The following is a 23,727-nucleotide window of genomic DNA, read 5'->3' as shown; positions in this document are numbered from 1 at the left end:
ACTGGATATCCTCAGAAACGGGAGTGCTAAGCTAGAGCATCAGTAGTCTCAAGTTACAGACCCATTGCCCACTGACTTGCCAGTCATGCAACTTATTTAACCTTTATGCCTTAGTTTCCTAAACTATTATAATCCCCTGGATAGGTGGATAATTGCAAGGTCATTTTTGGATTTCAAGTTATATAAATATTATTATTTAATCGGAGAGAATGTTAAGATCTAAACTAAAAGCTTTGTACATTGCATGTACACTTAACAAAGATTGCTTGTTACAAATTACTTTCCACATTACTTGTGTAAACTATATCCAAAGGCAGACAACATTTTATGAGTTCCACTATTGAAAATGACCCAAAATAAAGATATCAGGATACCAAATAAATTTCTGGGTCATATTAATGTGCGTTGTAAACATATTTGAACTAGAATTACTTTCATATAAATAGCTATTACAGCTACTTTCTTGAAGAGTGTTTGTGAAGTTCTCTTAGGGGGAAGTAGTTAAGTATCTCATTTTCAGAGTTGTTCTATATGCATAGTAAATATGCAACTTTATAAAAAATGCAGTATTGATGAGGGCTGAAAACATTGCATATACTGTCCCTATGTTCTTCTTCATTCATGTCTGAAAGTAATGTTTGCTGTGGATAATCAGAGGTTCATAAAATTGAACATTGTCTAAAATATGTTTCCCTTCCCGTAAATTAATATTAGTAATCAATTTAAATTTAGATACAATATATTAATTTTCCAGACAAATTATAAAAGCCTGGTAATTCTTGGAATGGAAAGGGCAATGAAAATTTGTTTAATAGTTATTAAAATGAAAAATTAGTATTAAAATATTCCTATATTTAAAATTGAATTAGTGTTAAAATATTCCTTTATTTTCTTTTCTTTTCTGGTAGAAGCAACTGAATTCAAGTCAATGTGAGGTTAATTTTAAATTAATGCTTTAAAATCTAATGCCATTTTAAAATGGTTTAGATGCTAATTTCGTAACAGCAAATATATCCCAAGTAACTCTGAGTGATTATTGAATTTGTATTAAATGAAATTACAAACATTTTAAACTGAAGAAATTATTGTACCTGAAGTAACATATTAATTCAGAATTAAATTTAATTTCTCAGTTTTATAAACATCTAATAAACTCATTTTTTTCTTTCAGGATTCTATTGCATTTGGGTTTTATACTGGCAAGCCTTCTGTTTTTAGTGGTGAACTTGACTTGTGCAATGCTAGTCCACGGAGATATCCCAGAAAATCAGTTGAAATGGACTGTGTTTGTTCGAGCATTAATTAATGATAGCCTGTTTATTCTTTGTGCCATCTCTTTAGTTAGTTACATATGCAAAATTACAAAAATGTCATCAGCTAATGTCTACCTCGAATCAAAGGTAAGTATATTTCTTAAATTTATGCTTGAAAATATAACTTCAAAACCTCATTCTATGAAGCATATCTTAATGGAAAGTTTAAATTTGTTTTTAAAGTATTCTGAATGTCAAGTAGATTTTTCAGCATGAAAGGATGATCACAAGAAATTAAAAGGTATTCAAACCTGGCCTTTCCTAAACAATGATTTTTAAAAATATATATATATCCTCTCCATTGGAGGATAATTAAATGAAATAATCCAGAATTTATATGACTATATCACAAATAGTTTAATATATAAACCACACTAACAACTTAAGATTTTATCAGTAAAGTTGGCAGGCAGTATTGTCATTAAACAAATTTACCAGAGTATGTCTGCCTTCATTTGGGTGAGCAGAGTTAAGATGTCATACTGGTAAAATGGTATCTATTTATATAAAGGTTTAGAAAGTATTACTTTACCCCATAATATGAAATCCCTATAATATTTGAAACACCTAGTCATGTAACTAAATTTGTAAATGCCTTGCTTCTCCCTTTTCTTTTATTTTGGGTCAGCAAACAGACGCCAAATGCTAACCCATCAACAAAGAGCCTTGGAAATTTCTACTGTTGTTGATTTACAATGTGGCTAAGTAGTGAATCAGTCGTCACAGTGTATGTTGGCATTGGGTGTGGGAGTACAGATGTGTGAATTTGGGGGTGAGGGTTATTACATAAACACAAGCTTGCTTTAATTTGACATCATTGCCTATTTACTGAAGATAAGCAAAATAGTATCTAAAACAGCTCTCTGAAATATTTTTACATTTCTATATTGTTATCCTACAGTCCTAGTAAAAGTATTATAATTAAATACATGATAATCAACTTATCCGTTAAATTTAAGTGGAGACTATAACTTTACTTTTTAAACATATCAGTAGAATGCAGAATAAATACATATATATACACAAAGACAGAGCAAGAAAGACTTTCAAAACAGTCTTACCTGGGAAATTATTTTATTCAGCTTCTATGCTAAAATGTTAGTTACTAACATTTAAATATTTTAGCTAATTCCTGGCTTCAGTTTATGAAGCCACTTATGATACATAATCTTTTGGTGTAACAACAGCATCGTCACTTAGTACAATAATCACCCCAGAATTCATACCTATTGCATGTCCGGGGATAAAGCATGGATGTGGTTGAATTTAAAGAGCTTCTTTTTTGGATACCTAGTAACTTTCTAAGTTTCATTTTACTTGCCATGAAATAGGTAAGTCTCTGAATATAGTATAGTTCCTAATACGTGAAGAAAAGTTCATCTAGTGAATCCTCCAGAATTATTTCAAGCATCTTCCCCTATCATATGAAAGGTTTTTTTCATTTTTATTATTACTTTTTTTTAATTTAAAAAATGCATGGATTCAGAATTCTCTAGGAACACTAAAGAGAAACAGGTTCAAATACATACCTATAAAGATAAATAAGAGATTCTAGATTATTTGTATAATATTGTACTGCTATGTAGTTCTTGGTCTTTCTAACTAGGCTGTAAACATCTTTATTCAAAGTGCCCATCATCTTGCTTTCATGTTCTTGTAAAATCACTGGGCTCATTTTTGGTTTCTGACTTCTGTACAATACACAGTAATGCTATTTCTATTACGTTTGTTGAGCATCTATCCCCTCCACTTTCAAACTGACCCTTTTTCTTGCTATCCCTAACAGTGTTTCCTTAAAGCTCAGATTTTGGTCTTGTTTTTTTTTTTCTCTTTCTTTCTATGTATTTGGTGATAATGATATCCTTCGTAATTTGTCTTAACCACATCTTACCTACCTTTTTTCTAAGTGCACACAGTATGCTCCTGTCTCTATATCCTTGTCATGTTTCATCTTATAGGAATGTCTCCCCATCCCGACCCCTATTGCTCTATACCTGTGTGTCCTTATCTTTCCTAACTTTAAAGGCATAACTCTAATGTTTCCCCTTTTTATGAACTCAATTTGGTCTCTTCTCCATCTACAAGTAAAATTTAGAAATAACTATCTGAGTTCTCTTAAAATTTTATTTTATTCTTTTAGCAATTAGGACAGTGCTGTGGTTTGGTTCTCTTTTCAAAGTAGCAGTTCTAACCTGCTTTTTAAATACTGGTTGTCAATTTATATAATTTACTTCTGCTGTTTCATTTTTTTTACTCTCTTACATATTTAAGGTTTTATTACTTTGTTTCATGTCTATATTTCTATATAGATACTTCCTTATTACTTAGCAAACTAATAGAGGCATTTAGAGCAATATGTTTTCTCCAGTATGACTTTGGCAGCTTTCCATAATCTTGTTATACTGTAGCAATATTCTTGTTTAACAAAAACAAAGAAAATTTTCTACTTGGATTTCAGCCATGTCTCAATCCTTGCATATTTGCACAACAGTGTAAGTGAGATATTATCTCTTTATATAGGTCTTCCTTCAAGTCACTTTGGTGGGAAGTCTAAAATTCAGACATCTGTCCCACTCAGGCTCCCTAACTTCCATAAGAGGTAATCAATTTTACCCTCTGCTTGATTGCCCATGCATATTAATTTGGCCTTCAAAACAATGTAGAATTTCTGTACTCCAGATTCTTAAAGAAAATAAACAATTGTTACTCTAAAAAGCTTAATTGGCAGAAAGATTACCTGTTGGAAGTACAGTCTGTCCATTTCCAATCTATTCTACATTTTATCTTCAGCCCAATCCAGATCATTACAGTTTTGTACTAAGACTGTATTGTAACCTGGATAGAATTGTGTGTTCTGACCTACACTTTGACATCATGCTTTGGTCTACATCAAGAAATATATAAGAAATTTCTTGTAAGAAACATATCGCAAAGTCACTATTGTATAATGTTGTTGAGGATGTTATCTACACAGTGTTCCCCAGAAAAGATCTTTGTCTCCATTTCAGTTCCAAGTAAAACTATTTATTAAATCTTTCTTTCTCTGGCTATTATGCTGTTCATTGGCACATAGGGGGCTCGCCTCTATATCAATTATAAACGACCTTAGCATCTATTTTTGGTTGTAGCTCTACCTCTAGTTTTATCTCATGTTCTTACTGCCCCTGCCCCAAGCCATCTCACCCCCACACACACATTCCTAAGTTTATTTTTCATTCTGTGTGTATCTCTGTAACTACTTCAAATTCTCTTTTGAAATGAGGGTCGTATAAATAAAAAATGGTGTTGGATATAATTTTGAGTATGTTTATATCTCTTTTTTCAGGTATTGATTTTTTGATTACTTTGGAAATATCTTAGTGAGAAACAGTGTATCATAGTGATTGAGAACTGGAACCTGAGATTAAAAAGATAAGGATGTAAATCTCTTTTCTCCTGCTTATTGGCTTTGTGACTGTACAAGTAACAGCGTCTCTAAACTTCACTCTCTCACCCTTGTTGTTAGGATAAGAGCAGTACCTACCTTATAAAGTTGCTATAAGAATTAAGTGAAAATGTTTAGGACAATGTCTAGCACTCGGGAAGCACTTATAAATGTTAGCTTTTGTCATGCTAATGGATTATAATGTAGCTTCAGGAAATACTTAAATACCTGAAACTATTGGCAAAATTTATCTGAAGAGGAGTTCTACATATGTAATCAAATTATCAGAAGGAACAGTGATCCAAAAAATAATAAGCATCATAGGTCAGGGTTTCTCTTCTAAATATTTTAATTTTACTTGACTCTATTTATGTACTGTTCCACCCAGATTTTGATAAGGTTTCAAGTCTCTGATAGATTACATTTCATCCAATATTTAAGTAGTTTTTCTTAGAATTTTTTGGAGCAAATATTGTAATGGTCTTTTTAATTCTAAGTACTTTTTTTGGTAATCTTTAGTATCTTTTATTATGATCTAAATTTTCTTTTATTTGTATGGGAATGATTGACTTCATATTATCTTCTAACTTTTTGTCTGTTGCTAACATTTCAATTATGTCTTGTTTACTTAGACAAAATATTATATGGATTTTTATTTTTTTTAAACCCTATGGGTTAAACAAAGAATTTGTGCTTATTGACATGATTGTTACTATTGGTCGTTTTCTCCCATTGACTTGTTTTTATTGCTGTTTGCTTTGCCTTCATTTGTCTGATTTCTGTGGTACATTTGAATTTATTTACTTTTTCTCAGACTTGTAACTTCTACCATTAAAATGCAGCCTGATAAATTTTTTTCATTCTAATACTGCTTTCCATTTCATAAATTATAAGTTTAAAATATAGAAGATATATCATTTTTAATGGACAAAATAATTTATATCACAAAAAAGGTTTAAACCACTGGTAGATGCTTAGTCCCTGTAATTGCAAATTGGAATTATCTGTATGAAAGATCACTCAAAGACAGGGTGAGAATAAAAGTTAAGCCTTTAGGCTTATATCTGTGTTCATGGACATGCACAATTTTATATCTGGATAAGAACATAAAAGGAATTATTGTCTGATATTCAAGATCAGCTAGTATCCTAGCCTAGTCAGCCATTTGCAAATCAAGTATTCTCTCTCTCTCCTGAATTCTAAGCAGTTTTAATTACTGTGTATATCTTTCTGTCCTATGTTCACTTAACCCTTGATCCATAATAATTGATGTATTGTGACGGGAGGCAGCATCAGCATCTTGCAGAGACACAGTACCATTGAACTAAACTGTATTTCTGATCTTTCATGCAGACCAGCTGATCCTCTAAGCTTAAAGCAGTGGTTTATGGTAACTTAGGCCATAATTAAAGAAACAAGCTAAATACTGTTAGTGAATCTCTTCTACCACCATGAAATATGACTTAAGCAGAATTTGGGGAGGATGTTGGTAGAGAAATAGAGGAAGCCTCAAATCCTGATTATAAATTCTGCCAAATTTTTATCAGATACCTGAATATATGCAGGACAGAACTCCAATTCTCTGTAATAGGTATGGTTGCCCCCTTCTCAATATTCTGTTACCATTTCTTTCTTGAGTTACTGGGATTTACTTTATCATCTTAAGCTGTGGTACTTCTTAAGTTTGCTGCCTTCATTAGTCCAGTTTTATTTCCTATTTTTAAAAAATCCCTGCTTACAACCTTGGGTTCATATCTTTTGTCTACTCCTAAGCTCAAATAGCTTTCCCCTTCTAATTCTAGACTCTTTAACTAGACCAGTGAGCATTTTCAGAATTTTTATTTTTCCATAGCCTTATAAAAGCCATCTCCTCCATGATAGTAGGGTCATAGAAGCCAGAGATCTAATTACATTGTATCTTAGCAGTATGAAACTATTTAGGCCTTGTAATCATAAAAATGTATTTTTAAATTAACTAACTGAGGCTACTTTGTTTCCTTAATTTTGAATGCTTAGTTTGGCATTTTAATTTCAAAATGGAAATAGCATCTGTGAGGTAGTTTTTCAAAAAATATGTGAGGGTTTTGCTTCTGGTAATTGCTGAGTAGATTCTATTGGACTGACCTCCCACAGATAGCAATGATAAATTCTCGACAAAATGTAACAAAGCACTGAAAGCACTGGAGAGCAACCACTTAGAAGAAGAAAGCCACACTGAGTGAGTTTCTGTTTTTTATAGCTTCTAGCCTGAGGGAAGTTCTCATCCATGGGTCAGCCAAAACTTGAAGAGAAAACTGCTGTTTTACTTGCTTGAAGAAGCAGAAGACAAAATTCAAGTAACTACCACAGACAGAAAGTGAGTGGGAAATCTCAGGAAGAAGACAACCAGAGAGGAAGCCCCAAATCCTGATTATAAATTCTGCCAAATTTTTATCAGATACCTGAATATATGCAGGACAGAATCCAAACAACACAGTTAAGGATAAAGGAATGGAACTGAGATTTCAGTGGCTGTTCATTCATGGGAGACAATTTGGGATTTGAGTCTAGCCAAGTTAATTTTTGCAAAAAAAGAAAGACAAATCAATACTTTTCAGAGGAATATAACAGAATCCAGGCTGTGTAAAACATGCCACTCAGAATGTCCAGAACACAATCCAAGGTTACTATATGTATGAGGAAACAGGAAAAAATGTAACTTATACTCAAGGGCAGAAAACAAAACTCAAAGAGCAATAATTGGAGGCAATACCCCCACATAACCCAAATATTGGATTTATCAAAGATTTTACAATATGCTTAAGGATGTAAAGGAAAAATATACTTGGATGAATAAATTGGAAGTCTCAAAGAAATAGAAACTATCTCAAAAAGCAAATTCTAGAATTAAAAAATATACTATTTAAAACTAAAAAGTCACTAGTTGGGCTTAACAGCAGAATGGAAATGAACCTAAATCAATAGAAATTATCCAATCTGAAGAACAGGGAAGGGTGGGGGGGGAAACAATAAAACAAACAATCTCAGGACCTAATTATGTATAATTTGAATCTCTACAGGAAAAGAGGGGGTAAATGAGATTGTAAAAAATATTTGAAGAAGTAATGACCTAAATTTTCCAATTTTGATGAATGGCATGAATTAACAGTTTCAAAAAGTTCAGCAACCCCAAACAGGATAAATATAAAGAAAATCTCATCTAGGCTCATTATATAGTCAAAATGCTTAAAACCAAAAAGAAAAAGCAAATCTTGAGAGCAGTGAAAAGTGACACATACATAAGGAAACATTGATTCAAATGGCTGCTCACTTCTCATCAGAAATAATGGAGGCCAGAAGACATGGAAACAGTATCTTTAAGATGCGGAAAGAAAAATGTCAGCTCTGAAATCTATATCCAGTGAAAAATTTCTTAAAGAATGATGAAGAAATAAAACATTTTCAGATAAAAGAAAACTAAGAGGGTTAGTTACCAGTAGATTTGCACTAAAATAAATGCTAAGAAAATTCTACAGACTGAAGGTAAATAAAATCAGCTCGAATTTCAGCTGTTCTTGAAGGAGTGAAGAATACGAAAAAAAGTAAATATATGGGTAAATATAATTTCTTAAATTTCTTTAAAATATGTGCAAAATAAATATAATGTGAGGCTTACTATGTAGATATATAATTCTTTATATAGTATATATAACAACTAAGTAACATAGCATAAAGAACATGTGATAAATCAACCTATATGGTTGCAAAGTTCTTACATTTTATGTCAAGTGGTATGGCATTATTACTTAACTGTGAAAATTTTATTTATGAGTATCCCTAGAGCTGTAGTTCTCAAACATTTTGATGGCAAGACCCATTAAACTCCTAAGAATTATTGAGGACCCCAAAGAGCTTTTCTTTATTTAGACTGTATCTGCCTATATATATATTATTAGAAATAAAAATGGAGAAATTCTAAAAATATTCATTTATTAATTCATTTAAAATAATAATAAATCCATTAAAGGGTAACATGGATAACATGTTTTTCTGAAAAATAATTATATTTTTCAAAACAAAAATAAATTAGAAGATTGACATTATTCTACATTTGCAAATCTCTTTAATATCTGATATAATAGAAAACAGCTCGATATTCATGTCTGCTTCTGCATTCAATCTGTTGTGATATGTTGTTTAGGTTGAAGTATATGAAGAAAATCCATCCTCACACATATATGTAGTTGGAAAATGTAGGAGAATTTTAATAGCCTTTTCAGATAATTGGGGATATTCTTCTTTAACACCGCACCAAAATTCTGAAGTGGTGGTTTCTTAAAGGTTAGTTGTCATATAGAATCTAAAACCTATTACACAACTTTTTATACTCTCCATTGGTCTCTTGCATTTTGAATGATATGGAAAATCGTGCATTGATCACTGGAAAAGAGTGATGAACAAATCTTCAAAATGTTAATTCATTTCATTAGATAATATCCAAAATCACATTTGTTATTATTATGACCAATCTCATAAGAAAAGTATTTAATTTGGGTAAAGCTGCTAGTCTTACAGTGATACAAGCTCTTCCAAGTTTTCAAAAATTCTTATTTTCATTGGAAGTTCATAGTTTATCATTGGCAATAAATATGGTCAGATTCTTCTTTGAAGTGAAAAGTTCATTTATTTATTCATTATTTTATTATTTTTTGCTATCATTAATGTACAATTATATGCACAACATTATGGTTACTAGACTCCCCCTATTATCAATTCCCCAACACATACCCCATTACACTCACTGTCTGTCAGTGTAGTAAGATGCTATACAATCACTACTTGTCTTCTCTGTGTTATACTGCCTTCCCTGTGTACCTGTCCCTACATTATATGTGCTAATCATAAGGACCCTTTCCCCCCATTATCCCTCCCTTCCCAGCCATCCTCCCCGGTCCCTTTCCCTTTGGTAACTTTTAGTCCATTCTTGGGTTCTGTGAGTCTGCTGCTGTTTTGTTCCTTCAGTTTTTTCTTTGTTCTTATACTCCACAGATGAGTGAAATCATTTGATACTTGTCTTTCTCTGCCTGGCTTATTTCACTGAGCATAATACCCGCTAGCTCCATCCAGGTTGTTGCAAATGGTAGGATTTGTTTTCTTCTTATGGCTGAATAATATTCCATTGTGTCTATGTACTTTCCATTAATAATATTCCACTGCTATATACTTTTCTCTTAGAACTGCCTTCGCTGCATCCCACAGAAGTTGGGGCTTTGTGCTGTTGTCATTTGTTTCCGTATGCTGCTTGATCTCTGTTTTAATTTGGTCATTGATCCATTGATTATTTAGGAGCATGTTGTTAAGCCTCCATGTGTTTGCAAGCCTTTTTGTTTTCTTTGTACAATTTATTTCTAGTTTTATGCCTTTGTGGTCTGAGAAGTTGGTTGGTAGAATTTTATTCTTTTTGAATTCACTGAGGCTCTTTTTGTGGCCTAGTATGTGGTCTACTCTGGAAAATGTTCCATGTGCACATAAGAATGTGTATCCTACTGCTTTTGGGTGTAGAATTCTGTGGATGTCTGTTATGTCCATCTGTTCTAGTGTGTTGTTCAGTGCCTCTGTGTCCTTATTTTCTGTCTGGTGGATCTGTCCTTCCTCTTGATGTATTTTTGAATTCAGTTTGCTAATATTTTGTTGAGTATTTTTGCATCTATGTTCATCAGGCTTATTAGTCTGTAATTTTATTTTTTTTGTGGTGTCTTTGCCTGGTTTTGAAATTAGAGTGATGTTGGCCTCATAGAATGAGTTTTGGGAGTATTCCCTCCTCTTCTACTTTTTTTAAAAGTTTAAGTATGATGGGTATTAGGTCTTCACTAAATGTTTGATAAAATTCAGCAGTGAAACCATCTGTTTCAGGAGTTTTGTTCTTAGGTAGTTTTTTAATTTTGTTATTACTAGTTCAATTTCTTTCCTGGTAATTGGTCTATTCAGATTTTCTGTTTCTTCCTGGGTCAGCCTTGGGAGGCTGTATTTTTCTAGGAAGTCGTCCATTTCTTCTAGATCGTCCAGTTTTTTACCATGTAATTTTTCATAGTATTCTCTCATAATTCTTTGTATTTCTGTGGTGTCTATAGTGATTTTTCCTTTCTCATTTCTGATTCTGTTTATGTTTGTTGACTCTTTTTTTTTTTTTTTGATAAGTCTGGCTAGGGATTTATCTATTTTATTTTCTCAAAAAACCAGCTCTTTGTTTCATTGATTCTATTGTTTTATTCTTCTCAATTTTATTTATTTCTGCTTTAATCTTTATTATGTCTCTCCTTCTACTGACTTTGAGTCTCATTTGTTCTTCCTTTTCCAGTCTCATTAATTGTGAGTTTAGACTGTTCATTTGGGATTGTTTTTCTTTCCTGAAGTAGGCCTCTATTCAGTGTATTTCCCTCTTAGCACGGCCTTTGCTGTGTCTTACAGATTTTGTAGTGTTGAATTATTGTTGTCATTTGTCTCCATATATTGCTTGATCTCGGTTTTAATTTGGTCATTGATCCGTTGATTATTAGGAGCATATTATTAAGCCTCCATGTGTTTGTGGGCTTTTTCATTTTCTTTGTGTAATTCTAGTTTCATCCCTTTGTGATCTGAGAAGCTGGTTTGTACAATTTTGATCTTTTTGAATTTACTGAGGTTCTTTTTTTGGCCTAGTATATGATCTATTCTTGAAAATGTTCCATGTGCACTTGAGAAGAATGTGTATCCTGTTGCTTTTGGATGAAGTGTTCTATAGATGTCCATTAGGTTCATCTGTTCTAATACGTTGTTCAGTGCCTCTGTCTCTACTTATTTTCTGTCTGGTTGATCTGTCCCTTGGAGTGAGTGGTGTGTTGAAGTGTACTAAAATGAATGCATTGCATTCTATTTCCCCCTTTAATTCTGATAGTATTTGTTTCACATATGTAGGTGATCCTGTATTGGGTGCATAGATATTTATAATACTTATATCCTCTTATTGGGCTGACCCTTTTATCATTATATAATGTCCTTCTTTATCTCTTGTTACTTTCTTTGTTTTGATGTCTATATTGTCTGATACTAGTACTGCAACTCCTGCTTTTTTCTCCCTATTAGTTGCATGAAATGTCTTTTTCCATCCCTTTACTTTCTGTCTGTGTATGTCTTTGGGTTTGAAGTGAGTCTCTCGTAGGCAGCATATAGATGGATCTTGTTTTTTCATCCATTCAGTGACTCTGTGTCATGTGATTGGTGCATTCAGACCATTTACATTTAGGGTCATTATCGATAGGTATGTACTTATTGCCATTGTAGGCTTTGGATTTGTGGTTACCAAAGGTTCAAGGGTAATTCCCTTACTGTCTAGCAATCTAATTTAACTCACTTCATATGCTATTACAAACACAATCTAAAGGTTCTTTTTTTCCCCTCCTTTTTCTTTTTCTTCCTCCTCTATTCTTTATATGTTATGAATCATATTCTGTACTCTTTGTCTATCTCTTGGGTAACATCTGTTTAGCCTTAGGAATTCTGCCATCTATAGGAGTCCCTCCAAAATGCACTGTAGAGGTGGTTTGTGGGAGGTAATTTCTCTCAGCTTTTTCTTTTCTGAAAATTGTTTTATCCCTCCTTCAAATTTAAATGATAACCTTGCCAGGTATTCTTGGTTCTACGCCCTTCTGCTTCATTGAATTAATTATATCATGCCACTCCCTTCTGACCTGTAAGGTTTCTGTTGAGAAATCTGATAGCCTAGTGGATTTTCTTTTGTATGTGATCTTTTTTCTCTCTCTCACTGCTTTTAAAAGTCTGTCTTTATCCTAGATCTTTGCCATTTTAACTATTATATGTCTTGATGTTATCTTCCTTGGGTCCCTTGTGTTGGGAGATCTGTGCACCTCCATGGCTTGAGAGACTAGCTCCTTCCCCAGATTGGGAAGGTTTTCAGCAATTCCCTCCTCAGTGACACTTTCCATCCCTTTTTCTCTCTTTTCTTCTTCTTGTACCCCTATAATGTGAATATTGTACCATTTGGATTGGTCACATAGTTATCTCAATATTCTTTCATTCTTAGAGATCCTTTTTTCTCTCTGTGCCTCAGCTTCTTTGTATTCCTCTTCTCTAATTTCTATTCCATCTACTGTCTCTTCTACTACATCTAATCTGCTTTTAAATCCCTCCATTGTATGTTTCATTTCAGATATGGAATGTCTTAATGATTGAATCTCCATCTTAAATTCATTCCTGAGTTCTTGAATATTTTTCTGTACCTCCATAAGCATGTTTATGATGTTTATTTTGAACTCTCTTTCAGGAAGATTGGTAAGTTCAGTTTTATTTCACCCTTTTTCTGGAGTTTGTGAGATTTTGGCCTGAACCAGGTTCTTTTGACATTTCATATTTCTATGTGTTGCCCACTAGTGCCCAGAAGCTCCAGTCTCTGGAGCTGCTCAGTCCCTAGCATGAGGTTGGGGGTCCTTGGGGAGCAGAGCTGGTGCCTGTTGGGGGGAAGATCTGTTTCCTGATTCCTGTCTGCAGTGCCTGTCTCCAGTATCACAGCCAGAGGACTGAGCACACTGGTGTAAGCCTCTGTGCTCAGCGTCTCTAGCTGTTGTAGGCGAGGCCTCTCTCTGGCTGCCCTGACACCACTGCAGTGACTGCCGGTTTGCAAGCCAGTGCCGTCAGGCCAGGAAAAAGGCTCAGCAGGCTGTGTGTCACAGTGTGGGGCTTTGGAGCTGAGCAGCCAGCCAGGGGGATGGAGCACCTGAAGCTCCTCAAAGTTCCCAACCTTTTGAGCACAGCATGGTCAGACAACCTTGTCCAGCTCTCCCTTCTCCCATGCAGCAAGCTCTGTCCAAACCCCACCCCTTCAGCAGCCCTCTTTCTGCTAGGAAGCCTCTCAGATCACCTGCCTTTCCTTTCACAGAACTATCGGGCATGGATCCCATCCTCCACAAACGGCTGGAATCTCAGTCTCTGAAGCACTCCGCCTGTCCCAGCTCCCCAACCTCCAGAGCACCACACAGTGTACATTTCTGCTCACAAAGCAAATCTCCAGGGCTAGGGGTTTAGTAGTCCCAGGCTCCCACTCTTTCCCTGCTCCATTTCTCTTCCTCCCGCTGGTGAGCTGGGGTGGGGGAAGGCCTTGGGTCCTGCTGGATCAAGGCTTTGGTATGTTACCCTGTTCCATGAGGTCTGCTCTGTTCGTGAGGTCTGTATGCAGTCTGGTTCAGCCTTCTTTCCTGTTGCTGTTTTAGGGTTAGTTGTATTAATTAACTATATTTTTGTACTATTTTTGGTTTTGGGAGGAGTTCTCTGTCTCACCTCTCATGCCGCCATCTTGAATCTCCTTATCTCACTTATTTTTGAAAAGAAATGTATGTGCAGCAACCAAGTCAGAATAATAATTGTCTGCCACATCTGTCTGTTAAATTAAGAAATGGTGTTCTGTGAAAAAAGTGGCTAGTTTAGCTCAAAAGTCAAACAGTCACATTTGTGCTTTTCCTCAAGACAACCACAGTGTCTGTATGCAGCAGAATTTCTGTCAGTGCATGTCTCATCTCATCATACAGAATATTAAGTAGACAGGTACTCTAGGGTTGATATTTAACCAAATATATTCTTAAGTGAAATTGACCTTTTTTAATGGGAAGTGCATGGCAGTGAAAAGTATCACACAGTCCAGTGGCACTGCCTTGATTTGTTCTAAGGTCCAGAAGTTTTACCCACCACTACTTTTGAAGTATTAGTGAAAATATCCACACAGTTGCTGCAGCATAAACAAGCAGAAAAGTTTTCAACATTTGGTATATTTCAGTACCACTTGTGTTTCTTCTCAGTCAAGGACATTAAAAGAATATTTTCTTGGATTATCACTCGGTGCTGACACCAGATGAAAACAAACTTAGTCCTGATACAAACGTTCAGTTATTTGTAAGGCAAAAATATAAGTGTTGACTAAATATTAAATCATTCTTTGTGTTTTCAGTTAAATCTTTAAATCAGTGAATTTCTTTATTATTGGAAAATGACAACACCATAATATATTTTATGGACTTTCATCTAGCAGGCATTCAGCAATGTCAATTGCATAAGGCTTTACTGGTCTCTTAGCTATTGTGGGTGCTTTACCAGCCAATGCCTGTAAAATTCTTAAATGGCTTTTTCATTTCTAGTTTGGAAAGTTATAAAAACAATTTTTGGTGTTTGAAGTGCTCACCACACCTCCATTTAGAATTTTGATTCCTTTTGCTTTAAACTGTGACTGATTGGTCTCAAAATGATGCTGCAAATTAACTTGGACCATGGTACTGTTCAAATATGTTCTGTAATGGAAGACACAATAAGGTAAATTATTAACATTTATAAAGCCTATTGAAAGCATTTTCATTAAATTTTATTTGATAAAACAAAACAAAAAACCAGTTTCACCCAGTTCCTTTGACATAGACACCTTTCTTTATTGAGTCAGAAAACTCTAACACTTCCATCTTTCTTAGAATCTTAGAAATAAACAGGGAAGCTCTGTGTTGAGATATTTTTTTATTGTGGTAAAATATATATAACATAAAATTTACCAGTTTAATAACAACTTTTAAGTGTACAGTGGCATTAAGTACATTCACCTTGACAGCCATCATCACTATCCATTGTCAGAACATTTTCATTATCTCATACTGAAACACTCCTAAGCCAATAATCCATACTTAAATGAGAAAATTATATTTTTTTCATTTTAGAGTAAAACAATAATTTCTAAAAATGAGTTTAATATCAATTTTTAAGTGTTTTAAGTTTTTGAAGAAAATTCTTAAATATGGTTAGAAAAACAAATCTATAAGGTAAACCTATTCTTGTGTTTCTATGTAGGTACAAGGAAAACTTTAGGATTTCAAAATAACTACTTACCAGATGATAATGAAGTTTCAGCAAGTATAGCAGGTACAGCCAAAGAAAACTAACAAGAACCCAGCACAAGTACAGAGAACAAGCTGAGTTAATTTCTTAAAATGCACATATTTATACTCTAACTCTATTATATCAGGAATTCTAGAAAACACAAGAATATACAGACACATAGTATCATCACATATCATAAAAGCTCTAGAATACTCTGCTGTACATTCAAACGAGAATGAGATTATAATGGACAAATAGTTTCTTAGTATTGTTTAATCATTTTGATTGTGATCTTTAAGGTCCCTGAACCACACTTTATTAAAATAAACCATAAATGGATCATAAGACAAGCATCAATATATACAAAAGGATTGGAATCAGAGAATGTTTTCTGACCATAATGAAATTAAATATCAATAACAATATTACATTTTTTTAAAATCTAAGTATTTGGAAGTTATACAACATAATTCTAACTAATATTTGTGGGATACAGCTAAAATAGTGCTTGAAGAGAAAAATATAGCTTTAAATGCTGTATTATAAAAGAAGAAAGGTATTAAATTAATGACCTAAGATTCCACCTTAGAAACTTCAGGCAAAAACTAGGAAAAAGTGTTTTTTAAAAAGTTAAGCCCAAAGTAGGAGTGAAATAATAAAAGTGAGAATAGAAATCAATGAAACAGAAAATAAACAATAGAGAAGTAAAGCCAAAATTTGAATCCTTTGAATAGGTCAACAAATTTGATGTACAGAAAAACAAGAGTGAAAATATGAATTGCTAGTACCATGAAAGAAAGAGGGAATATCACTTAGATCTTAAAGACATTAAAAGAAAAATGAGGGAATATTATGAACAAATCTCTGTGGGTAAATTTGATAACAATGAAATATCTTTAAAAATACAACTTAGAATAATTGACAGATAATAAAATAGAAAATTTGAATAGCCCTATATTTACTAAAGAAATGAATTTGTTCTCAGAAATTTCTCTCAGAGAAAACTCCAGCCCCAGATGGTTGTACTGGTTGATTCTATCAAATATTTAAAGAAGAAATAACACCAATATTAAACAACTTTTTGAAAATACAGGAAGAACACTTCCTAACATGTTTTATGAGGACAACATTACTTTGATTCTAAAACTCGACAAAGATATTACAAAACATAAAATTACCAACCAGTATCCCTTATACTTAGAATCATAGAATCTAAGGAACATATAAAGAGGATTTTACATCATGACAAAGAAGAGATTACCCCAGGAATACAATATTGGTTTAACATTTGAAAATCAATCCATGTAATTCCTACATTAAGAGAACAAAGGAGAAAAACTAAACAGAAAAACATTTGACAAATCTCACCTTTCATGATTAAGAAAACAAGGAAACTCTCAGCTAATGGGGAATAGAAGGAATTTTCTTCAAACTGATAAAAGACATTTATAAAAAACCTACAATTAATATTATCTTTTAAGATTGAATGTTTTGCCCCTAAGATTGGGAATAAAGCAAGGATGTCCACTCTCACCATTTCTAGTCAATATCTCAATAAAACAAGAGAAAGAAAAAAAAGATAAAAGTGGAAATTTAGAAAACTGTCTCTAATTGCAGGTAACATGATTGTTTATGTAGAATATCTTAAAGGAATCTACTAAACAACTTCTAGGACTAATAAGTGAATTTAGAAGTTTTTAGGATACAAGGTCAAAATGCAAAATTATATTTTTATATATTCCAGGAATAATCAATTAAAAAATGAGATTCAAAAAAACATCCATTTATAATAGTATCACAAAACAAAAATATTGACAAATTTTTTTTAAAAACAAGCAATAACTTTATTGAAAACTAAAAAATATTGCTGAAATTAAAACAACTAAATCAGTAAAAACCACTTATTCATGGATTGGAAGATGCAATATTGTTAAAATGGCAATTTTCCCCAAAATGATTTATAGTTTCAATGCAATTGTAATCATTTAACCATGAGGTTTTTAAAAAAAGTTTATCTCAAATTTAAATGGAAATGCAAAGGACCTATAATATTTAAAAAGTAGTGTTTTCTAATAGAGCTTTCTATGATGATGAAAATATTCTATATCTGCAGTGTGTGACTACTGAGCACTTGAAAGGTGGCTAGTGTGACAGAGGAACTGATCCTTTAATTTTAATTATAATACTTGTATGTGGCTAATGGCTATTGTATTGAACAGTGCAGAAAGTAACTCTGAAAAGAAGAGAACTTGTACTACTTTAAAGCTTAGTATAAAGCCACAATAATTAAGACAGTGTGCTACTGGTATAAAACAGACAAACAGATCAAAGGAAAAGAATAGAGAGCCTAGAAATCAGTCCACACTTAGATGACAAAGATGCTAAAACAACCCAAAGGGGAAAGGAAAACTGGATATTCACATGTAATAAAATGAACTTCTAACTCCATCTCAGACTGTACACACACACAAAATTCAAAATGGATCATAGACCTAAATATAAATGAGAAAAGTAAAAAGTTTCTTGATGTAAACACAGGAGAATATCCTTACAGCTTGGGTATAGGCAAAATTTCTTAGATCATGGAGTGTAATCACAAAAGAAGAAATTGATAAATTAGACTTAGTTAAATTTACAATTTCACATCAAAATGCAAAGACTGCCTAACTACACATACAGTCAATAATGTGGATGAATCTCAAAACATTATGCTGAGTGAATGAAGTCTACAAAAGGGTTCATATACTATGATTCCATTTGTATGAAATTCTAGGGTAGGCAGAACTAAGTTATGGTAAAAAACAAAAGTAGGAGACTATTTGCATCTGGGGGCTTGGCTGATGTGGAAGGGGTATGTGGGAACTTCCTGTAGTATTGGTAATGTTCTATATTTTGGTAGAGATTTGGGTTACATAGGTAGATTTGTCAAAACTCAATGAATGGTAAGATGAGGTTTCTGCATATCTGCATTCTAAAAATACCTGTAAACAAATACTGAACTCTAGTTAATTATATGCATACTGAAGTGTTAACGATATGCATACTAGAGTGAGGTGTAACTACTGGTCAAGTGCGGAATTTCTTACAAAGTGGCGTAGATGGAAGAGATGGAAGAAGAGAGAATAATTCCTTGAGGATTGCTCCCAAGTTGAATTGTTTGTTGTGATTCTATTCATTTTAAGAAAATTTTCTTTACCTTTTTGACAACACTTTTCTTGTTACTGGATCATTACTTTTTGTTTTGTGATCCTGTATTTTGCAGGAAGAGTCTTACTTTGTTTTCTAAATCAGTGGGCTTCTTTCATTGTTGTGTGTAATTTGGCTGATTCTTTACTCTTTTCTCACAACTTTTTTTTTTTTTTTTTAGTTTTTGTAGAATTTACAAGTGTAAGCAGAGACTCTCCATATTATAAGATGCCTTTATATCAGTCATTTTATTTCTCAAGGCAGTGACTATAAACTTACTTATGGTTAGGATAGTAATGCTTACAGCATTCTAACTTTTCTTTAAGAATACAGTACTTTTAACATTGGAGCTAGATTAGGCTTTTTATTAACTACACTTTCTTGGGATTCACAAAAATAAAAATGCACATTGTAGAAAATTTTAGCCTTGATCTTGCTAGGGTTTTACTTGCACACATACTTTATGTTATGGTGGTGGGTTAACTCACGGAAGGTACTCTGTTACTATCCCAGCGTCTTTCAAAGTACCTTTCATCAAGTAGTTCTCTTCTGATATACTCTAAAATGTGTTGCTGTTATAAGGGAGTCAGTTATAATAATGCTTCTCAATCCTACCACTCTTCAAATAACAAACATTTTAAATAACCTGTTTCTATCCCGTAGTTAAGAGATTGTTTAACCAGCTACACACAAAAATTCAATGAGATTGCCCTAATTGTTATATAAAGAGGAAATAAAAGGAGTATAATTAATAAACATTTCAATATGTAAATCTGGGGGCATGATGTAGTTAGTAGTCAGATGCTTGTATTCCGACATGACACTGAATGAGCAGCTACAAATGCAGACTGTCGCAGGTGTGTCGCATTGGTGCCTGTGCACCACAAGCAGGATCGCTGTCCGTTGCAATTTTCTGAAATATTTGACCATTCTTGATAAAGTTCTGGCTAAACCAAAGGATAAATTTCCCTCAACTTACATGTTATGTGTGTTTCTGGAATTCTGGCATCTATTCAAATCATGCAAACAAAAGCTTTGTTTATATGTAAACAGAGTTAAGTGCTGCTCAGATCATTATGAACAGATATTTTATCTTCAGGAATGTCTAAGAGGACATTGCAAAGCCATGAAGGTCAGAGAAGAATTCTCTTTTGTGGAGGCCTCTCCTGTGAATGGCAGGTCATCTAGCTTATCTGTATAGCATTTCATGCCATCGTTGGTCCTTAATCACTCTGACAACAAAACAAACTTCAAAAACATCATAGTGGGGTTTTTCACAATTGATCGCTTTGGCAATTGTGCCACTTCTCAGAGGAATGTTTTTAATGTGTAAGAGAAATGGGATTACAAAGGAAACCAATTGTATTGAAATACAGACCCCGAGTTAAGAAATGCAAAATGTGCACGGGGAAGGCAGTATAGCACAGAGAAGACAAGTAGTGGCTCTATAGCATCTTACTACACTGATGGACAGTGACTATAATGGGGTATGTGGGGGGGAATTGATAATGGGGGGAATCTAGTAATCACAATGGTGCGCATGTGATTGTATATTAATGATACCAAAATTTAAAAAATTACATCAAAAAAATATGGAAAAGCATAATGGTTACTATATGACCATTCATACTTACAATCGAACAGAGCAAAAAAAAAAGTGTAAAAATGTAATAACATACCCTTCTCCAATATTCATACTCCAGTTGAGTGTTATAAGGGTTTTCTGTATTTGGGAAATAGTAAAAGCTTTAGTAATAAATTATTATGGATTTGAAAGTGCATTTGGGTGCCTATATCATTTGGTCATCAATATAATGGCATCAGTAGGAGATTAACATCAATTCTTTAATAGAATCTAAAAGAATGAAACAAATAACATGGGATTGTACTTCTATTCTAATTTTGTATCTTACTGGAAATTAAGTATATCAAATGGACTAAGGCTCCTATTTCTCACTCTTTTCTCATTATGACTAAACTACCTCTCTGATTAATATCAATTAAAGCTCAGATATGTGCCAACTTGTGTGTTCATGTATTACTTAAGGGAGTAAGGTAACCTTAACAGAACAAAATCTTCCACCTGCCATTGGGCAAGTTGGTAAATAACTTATTTGTAGAAACATGATACTTTAAACACAAATGGTTCTAAGAATAGGAATTGTAAAGCAAAATAATCAAGAGTTCATTTCAACAGGTGCTCACTCGGTGTTTTCTAGGAATGCATTGAGAAAGGTGACTATATTGATGAGTATAGCTTATCATGACAAATGTGCAAAGTATCATGAGAATGATTTTTATTTCTTTTAGGGTATGTCTCTGTGCCAGACTGTTGTCGTAGGTTCTGTAGTCATTCTTCTCTACTCTTCAAGAGCATGTTATAATTTAGTGGTGATCACTGTATCTCAGGATACATTAGAAAGTCCATTTAATTATGGCTGGGATAATCTTTCAGAGAAGGTAAGTACCTACCATGTATAATTGCCAATCTAATAATATAATAATGAAGTTAGACTTAACTAAGAATATTTTAAGTGTTTGACTTAGAAACACTTTTATGGCATCTCTAGCTACTATCAGTAATCATAACTTAAAGTTCTATGTTTAAAAATCCTCACTTACATGTGGCACTTGAAATCATTCCTCAGAGAGAACTTCTCCCAAAGGAGTATTTTCTTTTCTTTTAGTAAATGATACTAATAGTGCCATAAACCTATTGGTCATAATCCAGTGTTTTAAAGGATAGCATTTGAATATCTCTAGATAAACTGATTGCCTTTCATTAGCTAATGGATATGGGCATATCCTTAATTCTCTCTTACCCAAGACATATACTTAACCTAAATATTTGGTTCAGTTCTAGGTGTTTAAGTAATGACTTTTATGAAAATGTGAATTATCAGTCTTTATAATGGGAGAGTATTCCCAGTTCCTTGGGCATGGGCATCCAAGGTGTTTACTATAGTAATTCCCAGGACTCTAGCTATGCACATTTAACCTCCTAGCATTCTCCATCCACTTCCTCAAAGTGTAGTTTGCCACAGCTATGTGTCATATCTTTATTTAAATTAATTTAATTTTGTACTGAATTAAGGCATCCTGTAATACCATTTTATCAGTATTTCAGTTACCTAAGGAAAAGGAGTTTTCACATGTGGTTCCATGTGGCTGACCCTCCTCACTCCTTTTCCCAGTTCTCTCCCCCAACATCTAGTAGAACAGAGCAAATTCAATATGGAGTTTAGGCTCAGAAGCATATTTTTAAGCAGCAGAGCTGAGCAATATACCAATATACATGTTACATTTCTCTACAGTTGTATCTCAGCATGAGTGTCAATTTTTATTTTTTTGGCTAGGGAGCAGCTGGAAACAGTAGTAGTCTCTTGTAACTCTCTTCAGACTATGGGGCCTAAAAATGATACTATTCCATATTATCCATATGTCAGAAATATTTTTATGAATTGATGCATTGAAAAAGTTAATAGCTTTTTATTCCACTTAACATCAAAGCATTTTTTTATCTTTAAAAGGATAAATATCATTACATAAGAAACCACAAAATACAGAAAATTAAGAGTTTATGCTTGTAGTTGATGTTTTAACTTACCCTACCTGAAGTAAGTTAATTTATACATAATTATTTATACATAAAACATATTCTTAAATTGCTCTGCCATCCTCTATTTACAGGCTCATATTGAAGACATAAGTGGAGGAGAGTATATAGTGTTTGGAATGGTCCTCTTTCTGTGGGAACATGTGCCAGCATGGTCAGTGGTACTGTTTTTCCGGGCACAGAGATTAAACCAGAATTTGGTACGATACATTATTCCCTAATGCCTGCTCTTATTTTTTAATGACTTTATTTTACTGATTTTATATTTTTGGCAAAGTTTAAGACTAAAAATGTCATAGACCCCAACCTCCTCTCTCACTTGCAAAGTAAACCTTCATATGCTATCCAATACTTCATTCACAGGCACCTGCTGGGATGATAAATAGTCACAGCTACAGTTCCAGAGCTTACTTTTTCGACAATCCAAGACGATATGATAGTGATGATGACTTGCCAAGACTGGGAAGTTCAAGAGAAGGAAGGTAGATGTACTGAATTAGTACTGAAATAGATGGAAAACAACAAATATCAGCTTTACCCCAATTATGAAAAAGGTTATTTGATGATATATGTCAATAAGTAAGATCATTTAATACTGGTGTGGCACAATAGATGCTAAACCCATGGTGGTGCCTGTATTATAAAGATCTAGCATCTGACTGTAAGCCCATATATGACCTTGATTTCAGAAATGCCTTTGGGGGTAAAATGGTACCATTTCATTTCAGGCTCCCTTGTTGGTTCAAAGCTGGCAGGGGTTGGTGAGCAGGAAAGGAATGCTATTTATAGTGATTATATGTTTCTGTATCTATAATGTTACTCAAAGTCCTCCAAGAAACTCTTAGAACCCTTGGAAAGCTTAGGTGCCATAGGAAATCTTGTGCCCTCCTTATTCTAAAACCATTGCAAGTCCATATCACCAGCTACTTACCAGGGCAAAGTACAGATGTTAGTGCACACTGATCTAATGCTTTGAGTTTGAGAGAGCATTTTCTGAAATCCTCATTCATCTGGACAAGTTAACCTCAGTTTTTTTAGCCTGTTTTTCATCTGTAAAATAGGAATGATAATAGAGCCTATCTTAAAGAATTGTTGTGAAGATTAAATGAGTGTATATGTGTGTGAATACATTATTACACATATATTATGCACCTACATAAATGTATCTTAGAATAGAGCCTAGTACATAATAAGCACTGTATTATTATTATCTGATAATCAAGTACTATTAGTTTTGAATGGCATTTATTCATTCTTCTGTAAAATGTGATATAGAATCAAGGATATCAGATAAGTCACTGAAT

General features: G+C 33.5%; 1 protein-coding gene across 10 annotated transcripts in view; it reads left to right on the top strand.

The window, feature by feature from the left end:
* The window catches only part of GPR137C (G protein-coupled receptor 137C), a 52,291-nt gene that overhangs the window by 25,619 nt on the left and 2,945 nt on the right, over positions 1-23,727 (top strand). For 9 of the 10 annotated variants that reach the window (XR_005060775.2, XR_012120514.1, XR_005060774.2 and 6 more), the window contains exons 3-6: positions 1,172-1,400; positions 21,118-21,267; positions 22,498-22,623; positions 22,787-22,905. Coding sequence is in view for 6 of the 10 variants with exons in the window: in XM_073211233.1 (XP_073067334.1) it covers positions 1,172-1,400; positions 21,118-21,267; positions 22,498-22,623; positions 22,787-22,905 (624 nt within the window). In the remaining 4 variants the exon portion in view is untranslated. The remainder of the gene's footprint in view (positions 1-1,171; positions 1,401-21,117; positions 21,268-22,497; positions 22,624-22,786; positions 22,906-23,727) is intronic. The other variant, XM_037016377.2, reaches the window with a different exon arrangement.

This window comes from Manis javanica, chromosome 8, assembly GCF_040802235.1.
Source record: "Manis javanica isolate MJ-LG chromosome 8, MJ_LKY, whole genome shotgun sequence".
In the NCBI taxonomy this organism is placed as follows: domain Eukaryota; kingdom Metazoa; phylum Chordata; class Mammalia; order Pholidota; family Manidae; genus Manis; species Manis javanica.
The sequence above is the reverse complement of the archived record's forward strand: the minus strand, read 5'-3'. Positions and strand labels throughout refer to the sequence as shown.